Here is a 9,695-nt window from a genome sequence, read left to right as displayed (position 1 = left end):
AATTTTAATCCTAATGGCAAACTTCACTTTGATTACGTTAGCAATTTATACCTAAAATATAATTATATACTGGTTAGGATATTTATTTTCATATTTATTTTGGTGCAGACGAGAGTCAAGTCTAGATAACAAAATTACCATTAAGTAATCACACGTGGCAAAGTCACTCCTACAACGTTTTCACGGAGGGGTTTTTCATTTTTAAGGGAGAAATCTCGAAAAATTACAATTACTCTGTAATATTTAGTGATAATCGATGTAATCCAAATCCATATTTTACAAGTTTTATGCAAAGTCTCACTTTTGCACATTCCATTTAACTCTTACCTATTGATAATTGATTTACAATTTTTCATCAAAAACTTGTTAGTAATACTAATACTCATATGAACGATAAATTTCTACCCAATATAAGTGATCATGTTCCATGTTGTTCATCACCACACTTGAACAACTCCAATACTTGATAAATTTCGAAACAATGTGAAATGGGCCTGGGCAACCCGAACAAGGAGGAGGAGAGTTAGGTTCACAAACAAGACTTTGGAGCTTCCATACTAAAACCAATTGACAATAGTAGGAGGTACTCCTCTACCTTATAAAGTGAAACCATCTCTCCTCTTTCTCCAATGTGGGACACTTATAAGTGGGCTACAATGGGTTTCAACACTCCCCCTCACTTATGAGTGTCCTTAGAACTTCAGAGCACACCAGAAGGTACAATATAAATCCTCTTTGGGAATGAACATCCAATAGAGGCCCATTAACCAGTGGCTTGACAAATACCCAGTTATAAACGGCCCAACAAACCCGGGCTCTGATACCATGATAAATTTCGAAACAATGTAAAATGGGCCTGGGCAACCCGAACAAGGAGGAGGAGAGTTAAGTCCACAAACAAGGCTTTGGAGCTTCCATACTAAAACCAATTGACAATAGTAGGAGATACTCTTCTACCTTATAAAGTGAAACCATCTCTCCTCTTTCTCCAATGTGGAACACTCATAAGTGGGCTACAATGGGTTTCAACAATACTCCATAGTATTATTAAGCCAGCCCGTATTGTACTGTGTGTGGCTAGCCACACCATGTAACCACTTTGTGTTATTAAGCTGATTTAAACTTTTTTACGGAGTATCTTAATTTTACACGTAAAAGAGTAAAAGATGCCAGCTTGCGGAAAGTGACCCATTTGCGTGGAAAAGTCATCTGAATCGATTCTCTTTGCTTAATTTTTTCCACTTACATTAATTAATTTGATTAATTATCTTTCCTCCAATCAATGCTCTTGCTGTGAAGATTACCCTTTGTGGATTTAAATAATGACATACATCGAATTGTGAGTACTTTAATTTATTTAATATTCTTAATTTGGTTTATAGGTTAAGCTTCAATCCTAATTACAGTACTGTCGGTCATTATTTTTGTTTTAGCTCTACAAGAATACACAACGTCTACCTTTCTATGGAGTATTAGGTAGAAATTAGAGACGAAGAGAATATGACTTTAAATTATCAATATGTAATTTGTTAAACCCGTCTATTTTTCAATTGCTCGACCAGATTCAATAAGAGGATATTGCGATATTGGCATAATTATTACTCTTTTTTTTTTGGGCGCTTAATAAAGTGGTAATATTAATAGCTCAAATGCTCAACTCTTAACATCCTAAGTTTTTGCTACCTATACAAAAGTTACAAAGTATTGTAGTAAGAATTATTCATAATTTAACCAAATGTTGTTTCATTAGAATTATAAATTCATCCGTTTTAAAATAATGGACTCACTAATTTTTTTTTTTTTTTTTTTTTCATTATTCATGAATCAAGTTTGACTATACTTTAATTATTTTATTATCATATTAAAAACAGATGTTATCAAGAAATCATGTAAGATGTTCTTTAATGAGTATTAATTAAAAAGTCATAATATTAATTTTGTTGTATTTTCATAACACATAGTAATTACTTACTTATATTTAAGGTTAAACTAGCATCTAAAATATTTTGTTATGTTGATATACTAACTTTTTGCTACCTCACAAACTCAATAAATTGTCAAATTAATTAAACTCTATAGAAAATTTGCATTCATAAATGACAAAAAGGTATTGTACTTTTAAAATTGACAATTCTTATTACTTAGGAGGCAATGACAATTCTCCACTTAGGAGGCAAAATCAATTGTCTAACTCTCCAACTTTTAAAACGGGGTTGAATCTCATTAAACTCATTTTAAGAGAAATTTTCCTAGTATCTTCGTAGATCGGTCAAACTGTTACGGCTAAACCGACTATTAATTATTCTCATTACAAGAAATCGTATGTCAAATTTTGTTTTTTTTTTTTCAAACAATAATACATGTATTATAAAAAAATCCAAAGAATTGTGTTAGCTAAACTAAAAAGACACATGGAATGCATAGGAAATATGATAATTGAATAAAGGCAACATGCCTTCTTTGTCTCCTTTTTTCTGGTAGGTTGATTAAAAGAGAGACTTTGCACCTGCCTTAATTCCTCCATTTTCAGTCCTTTAAAAGCTTCTAATCAATTAAAATTAAATATAAAAAGTTCTTATCTTTATTATTTTATTTACTATTAAGAGTGTGGGCAGCCATGGATTCTCCAATTAGGTAGCTCAGATCAGCTGCTTTTCTTGTAAGTTCTCATCGACCCACTTCATTTAATTTCATTCTTGATTACCCTTTTCAATTTTTCCAACATTATTGATATTATTCTGTATATTATAATGTATGAAATTTCATTTCCTAATTTTTATTATAAAAAATGATGTTCACATGAGCTAAGAAATTAATTAACAAACATAAAAATTATCTTTCTTTTTTATTGCAGGTTGCATTTATGTTCATGATTGTGGCTGATTTAGTAAGTTCTGGGTTTGATTTGGAAACATTTTTGTATTTCAGTCATTTTTCAAGAGAATTTGCATGTTATGATCTGGGAATTGAAACTTGAAATTGTTGGAAAGTTTTGGTTGATGGGTGATATTGGAAAAAAATTTCTGGGTATGAATTCTGAATCTGGGGTTATTTATGTAATGTGATTTTTATGGATAATGACCCAATTTAGTGGGTAAGATATGAAATAATTAGAGAATTTAGAGTTTGGAACCCTGTAATTATATGTCATTTTGAGAGATTTGATCCTTTTGGGTTGATCTCATGACTTAGACCTTGTTTTTTTTGGAATAAATGTTTTATGTATACAAAAATAATAGCTATGCCAGAGAAGACCTTGCCATCTCCAAGGTTACTTCTGAGCATAACAGCCTTTTCCATGTTTTTCCTCATAATTTCATCATTTTTTCTATTTCATTCAGTGATTAATCCGTTTATACCGTCTTCGGTTTTTAAGCAATTTGTTGTAGAAAGTGAACCTTTTGATTATAAACCCGAAATCATTAATGAACAACCACCTGAGCAGCCTCTTGTTGTACCACTACCACCTTCTTCAATAAAAGACACCCAAAAGGCAGAGGAAATCCAAGTGGATCCTCATGAAGATACAAGCTCAAATAAGAAAATCGATGCATTGTCCGAAAATGAGGAATGTAGTCTAGATAAAGCTCCCCTAAGGGTGTATATGTATGATATGCCTCCTGAATTTCATTTCGGGTTGTTAGATTGGAAGGCAGGTCCAAACCAAATATGGCCTGATGTTAGTGATCCAAAGCATGTTCCGCATTATCCTGGTGGCTTAAATTTGCAACACAGTATGGAGTATTGGCTCACTCTTGATCTTCTGTCATCTAATGTTAAGAAAATAGTTAGACCTTGTAGTGTTATTAGAGTAGATAATCCTAGTCAGGCAGATTTTATTTTCGTGCCATTTTTTGCTTCCCTAAGTTACAACCGGCATTCTAAGATTTTGGGAAGAGAAAAAGTCAGCCTCAACAGGAAATTACAAGATCAATTAGTGGAGTTCCTGATAAATCGGCCAGAATGGATTAAGTCTGGCGGGAAGGACCACATTATCGTCGCTCATCATCCAAATAGCTTGTTGTATGTGAGAAAGAAGCTGGGTTCTGCTAGATTTATTCTTGCAGATTTTGGTAGATATGTTGCTAAGACTGCTAACTTGGACAAGGATGTCATTGCTCCTTACCAGCATATTGTTTCTAGCATCAGCAAGAACAGTTCAGCCCCATTTGAGCTGCGTCCTACATTAGCATATTTCCAAGGAGCAATCTATAGGAAGGATGTGAGTAATCTTATTTATTTGCACCAAAATTTAAGCTTTATAAGTTTCTATATGTGAAATATTCATGTCTTCTTGCTTGATAATATATTTCCTTTTTTGGAAATTGTTTCCTCGGTAGGAAGTGGTGGTTTGTAGATTCAAGGCATTCTATAGAATAGTTTAATAGACCCTCTTTCTTGAGCTAGAATAAGTTAAGGAACAGAATCAGAAGCTTTCACTTTCCATATTAGATCGGGAAAATTAGGAAAGTTGCAACATTCATCATGACTAGACACTATTTACAAGACACTCTTCTTTCTATTTTTGTTATAACTTATAAGGCAACAAAGAACATCTGTTTAGCAAAATATTAAGAAGATATAGTATCATCAATGTTTATCTTGCTTATCCATTTTTAATCAGACGGTCTTCTTAATATTTTGCTGCTCGTTCTAGTTTTCTCTATTGCAAATAAAGCTGTTAAGGCCAGTCTAACATATATATCACGGAGTATATAAACTATTAAGTAGCTGTTTGTTCTCCTTACAGTATCACCCATAAAGCAAAGAAACGATTATGTTAGTAGTTTAGTACTGAGATAATCTATAACTCTTATGCTGAAATTTGCAGGATGATAATATAGAGTATACTAGAATAGTGTATTTGAAAATCTGCTATAGATTAAGGAATTTTATTAAAATTGCTGTCTTCTGATTAAGTTCAGTACAATTTTTTCTGAAAGAGTTGGAAGAACGACTTAAGAGTGGGATTGGGATATGTGAGGACTAAATTTCAACCTTGTCAAAAAAACTTTGAAAATGTAAATTCCTAATCATAATGTCCTGTTTGATCAATTAACACCACTATTGTTGTTTGGCCTCTCTAGTTATTTACTTGGTGTCATGCTACTTTGACTAATTCTGCCTGGGTATTTTTGCAGGGAGGAGCTATTCGCCAAGAACTTTTTTATCTCCTCAAAGACGAGAAGGATGTACACTTCACGTTTGGAAGTGCTCAAAGGAGTGGAGTCCGTCAAGCAAGTCATGGGATGGGATCTTCCAAATTTTGCTTGAACATAGCGGGAGATACTCCTTCATCCAATCGCCTTTTTGATGCGATTGTCAGCCATTGTGTCCCCGTCATAATTAGTGACAACATCGAGCTGCCATATGAGGATGTCTTGGATTACTCACAGTTCAGCGTGTTTGTCTGGTCATCATATGCTGTAAAACCAGGGTTCTTGGTAAATCTTCTTAGGGGAATTGAGAAAGATGAGTGGACGAAGATGTGGGAGAGACTGAAGGAAGTTGCCCTACATTTTGAGTATCAATACCCATCTCAGCCAGGGGATGCTGTAGATATGATTTGGCAGGCATTGGCACGAAAAAAATCTGCTGTAAAGATGAAACGCACGGAGCGAAGATATAGGATGCCATAGTTTCGAGGTATGGATGAATTGCTTTATTTTAGTCAGAAGAATTGGAAGTCAAGCCTTCCATAATAGAAGAATTATTCAAATTTTGCTTATAGATTTTCTTTTTACCTGTGTAGAGATATTTTGCCAAATTTAGTAATTTATGTGATTCCTTTCATAATTTATCTTCTTTGATCTTCCCTTTGGAGAGACTGTGATCTTAATGGTTCTTCCGGAAAATATGAAATGGATGATATCTTTCTCTATGAATCTTCATGGGCTCATGGCACCCATGTAATGCATGATATATCTGTTTACCAAAAGCAGGGGAAAAAAATGTGAACCTGTAGTTTTGCAGGTAAACATCATGATAATTTCAGCCTCGAATCGTCTGTAGAGATTCTAATCATTCTATATATTCTACAACATTGCTATATGGTTTTACAAAATGCAGATGATCTGTTCTGATCTACTTACTACAGTATATGAATTTAACAGCTCCAATTTCTTAACAGAATAATTGAAGTTTCCATTACAAAGCTTGCCCTACATGAAACTCTGCACCTACAGTAGCATAAAATATGTTTACATAAGACCTACCTCACTTTTTGCCAAAAAAAAAATGTATCTTCTCCTACTACCCAAGGAGAGAATTTTGGCATGCTTCAACATCTATTATGAATCGGGTCTGATCCCCTTCGGACTCTTCGTTTGCTCGATTGATCTGGATGAAACACTACTGACGGAGCAGGAGCTTGACTCGGAGCATGTACCAAATCAGTCACAGCAACTCGCTGTAGACTTCGTGATCTTGGAAACAAGGAGTATCCTTTTAGTGCAAGGTCTATGCTGTTTAACCCGGAAACTGTGTGTGGTTGGCTAGCAACTAGAAGTATCAAACATACTAGAAAGATGAATAATTTATGGCCAAAACAGCCCATTTTTTCTGAATTGTTAGTAGTAAGAAGAGAATTGATTTGACACAATACAAAAGAATGATGAGAGAATGAAGAATACTTTATATACTCAAAGATCAAAATTGTTCAAAAATGTTAAGTGAAGAAGAAGATTAAAAAAGAAAAAAGCAAAGAGAAGAGAAGGAAGTGGGGGACCCAAGAACAAATCCAAAGAAGGTAAATAAGATTGAGTTAATTAGCCAATGATGAGGAAAAATAAGATTGAGTTAATTAGCCAATGATGAGGAAAGAAGGGAGTATATATAGTGTATGGCAAAATGTGTAGGAGAAGAATAGAAGAGATAGTGTTCTTTTTGAGAAGGGAGTTCAGTGAAGTTTGAACAAAAAGGACAAGTTGGAACACCATTCTTGGGAAGTTAAGTATCTTTTCAATGGTTCCCTACATTCCTATCATTTGCATTTTTGCTCTTTTAGACCAACCAAAGACTGTCCAACATTCCTCTTTCTTTTATTTTTACCTTAGCTAGTTTGTATAGTGTATCAATATATCGTCTTAGGGGTACAAAGGCAACAAAGCTCGTACTTTCAATTGAATATATACTAGATCCCTCGGTTTAGATTTAGTTATCATTACACTACGATGAAAGATGATTATGTATGATGGAGTAATATACAAAATCATTTTTATCTACTATGGTTATACGAGTAACTTTTGTGTGTTATTTGAGCTCATATTCCTCTCTTTCAAAGTTGTGTGTTGTTGAATTTGGGATAGACCTCTTACCTCTATGGCCTCCAAATTCTCAAAATGTCACCTTAACACAATATGCATGTCAAAATCATAGATTAGTCAGATCTTAAGTAAAAGGAAAAAGAATAGTCTCTCAAAAACAAAAGCAGCTACCCACTTCAATTGATCAAAATCACATATTCCATGATCCAAAGTAATAGTAGGGTTAGTGATAGCAACCACTAGAATGTCTTTACAATAATTGGTATGCCTACCATAAATCTCTTAATCTCAATAAAATAAATAAATAAATAAATAAATAAATATTTATCAAATATATTATCCAATATCAAAAGAATTCTATATTATTATTATGGCAACTTAAAAGCTCTATTGCTATATAGCTATTAGGTAGCGTTTGATTGTAGCAATTTTAAAGTAAGTATTCAATTAATTAAGACGACTATAGCGAAGTAAAAAGTGTCTGAAATAACATTATTAATACGGAGTATCAATTAACCCCATCTGTATATGCATGTCTCTATAGCTAAATGAAACTCAATTGGTCAATAAACATTCATCAAAAAATTTGATGACCTTCACAATAGGAAACCCTTATTTATCCTTATCAAGCGGTAAGATTGTAGATAAACCAACAAATGTGTCTAATCAGCATGACATTTTTATTCGTTTATCAAAGAGTTGTATTATCTAATGAAAGTCTAGATCCTCCAAGTAAAGATACTACTAGTCTACTACTCCGTACTATAATGCATAGGGATCAGCATCAAAGATACTACTACTAAAGATACAAATTGAGAATGAAATAAAAAAATGTTGGATGTTCTGTTCAAATCTAATGGAAGCAAAGTCATGAAACATTCTCTACAGTTGCAAGAAACCCTACACTGAGAAACAAGAAATTAGGAGGAATAGAAACCTCTTGAGAAAGCCCCAATTGATTGCTTTCATCTTAATTTTACTTTAGAAATTCTAAGCTCTTCTCTCTATGCATCAAATTTCTAGTCTTGGTTTCTTGTGCCCATTGGATTTCTCTTTATGCTTTTCCTTCCCACTCCTTCGGATTTTCCATCCTTAATCCCTACGGGTACAATCTATGCTCAAAGCTATGTTGCTCAAGTATTGGAAACAGGTTTGACACGATTATGTGTCCAAGTGTTCATGCATATATGTTTTACCATTGTTTGAATGTTGGAGATGTGACACGAATACTTACATGCAATAAAAAGTTTATGTAACATAAATTCAATATAGATGAAGGGTATGTCAATCATTATCCCTAATAACGAAATATATATACTTATATAGGGTGCTCAAAAGGTTTGCCATGTGGCATGTGGGCTAGCACTCTTGTCAAGTGGATTGGGGTGAGTGTCCACGTATAGGCCTTGTTGGGTCGTTCATGTCAGTGTGATATCTCATATAACTAGCCCCTAAAGTGCAAAGTGAAAAGTGAAATTAGGGATTCAGAGTGATTATATTTGTTTGTGTATGTCCCCAGTAGCCTCTAATTTTCCCTCCTTTGAGCTAATAATTAATATGTATGAACTATAAGTGTATAGAAAATATTTCATGCAATATTTAGAGAACGGAGGAAGTATAAGACAATTTTGTAACAACTTAATATCAATCCATAGTATATATTTTACTTCATGCCTTTAGATTCAACTCACAAAAGTGAATATGAAGTAGCATTATGTATGTGCCTTGCTTTCTGTTGGAAAGCATTTCATTTTACAATTTTCTATATGTATGTATATTAGGCCTCGCAATTAAAGTTAATGGATATTAACTCTCATTTATAATCCATAGATTTGTAATTCACGGGGACCATCTAATTAGGAGTTCCTAATTATTAGTTGCTTTTTTCTTGCAAGTTGTAATGTACTTGTTATGATCTTCTTGGTTAACAATTTAGCATTGGCCAATTAAATTTTTAAATTGAATGTTCATTGCACATGTTTGTTATATCCTCTATTAGTTCTTATAAATGTCTAGTATGTAACCCATCATTACACGCTAAAACAAGTGGATTGTGTGACTGACATGTACACATTTCTTCCTATATCATGTTCTAGTATTTCTTAGATTTAAACATCAAGTACTTTAGCTCTTTATGCTTGTAGTAATGTTTAGTATCACACTGAATTTTTCGACAGGCATACAATGGACCCCCAATAGATCCCTATCTTGAGGTGATCAGCTGAGTCGAATGCCAATGGAGAGGATACAAGGATTTTGATCCCGAAATTTTAATAGTTGATGTAGAGAGAGTCACAAATTACAAATAAAGTATTGAATTTGATCCCGCTTTATTAGTATCACCTAGCTATAGAGTATATAATTATTTAGCATTTACATGTAAGAAAATTAATACTTGTGATGATTAAGATGGTTTTACATACATATGAT

The 9,695-nt window shown here is 33.3% G+C and overlaps 1 protein-coding gene across 1 annotated transcript; it reads left to right on the top strand.

Moving 5' to 3' along the window:
- Nucleotides 1-2,435: 2,435 nt before the first annotated feature.
- Nucleotides 2,436-5,771, top strand: LOC145597637 (putative arabinosyltransferase ARAD1). The gene is made up of 3 exons (XM_081653850.1): nucleotides 2,436-2,659; nucleotides 2,855-4,222; nucleotides 5,142-5,771. Exons 2-3 carry the CDS (start codon nucleotides 3,221-3,223, stop codon nucleotides 5,637-5,639), a joined length of 1,500 nt encoding a protein of 499 aa, XP_081509976.1. The 5' UTR covers nucleotides 2,436-2,659; nucleotides 2,855-3,220; the 3' UTR covers nucleotides 5,640-5,771.
- The last annotated feature ends 3,924 nt before the right edge of the window (nucleotides 5,772-9,695 follow it).

Source organism: Chenopodium album, chromosome 20 (genome assembly GCF_948465745.1).
Source record: "Chenopodium album chromosome 20, dcCheAlbu1.1, whole genome shotgun sequence".
Classification (NCBI taxonomy): Eukaryota; Viridiplantae; Streptophyta; class Magnoliopsida; order Caryophyllales; family Amaranthaceae; genus Chenopodium; species Chenopodium album.
The sequence above is the reverse complement of the archived record's forward strand: the minus strand, read 5'-3'. Positions and strand labels throughout refer to the sequence as shown.

Coding starts and splice junctions, on each gene's coding strand:
- LOC145597637 (XM_081653850.1), top strand. CDS start 3,221: ATGTATACAAAAATAATAGCTATGCCAGAGAAGACCTTGCCATCTCCA. Junction 4,223..5,141: donor GAGCAATCTATAGGAAGGAT/GTGAGTAATCTT, acceptor GTATTTTTGCAG/GGAGGAGCTATTCGCCAAGA.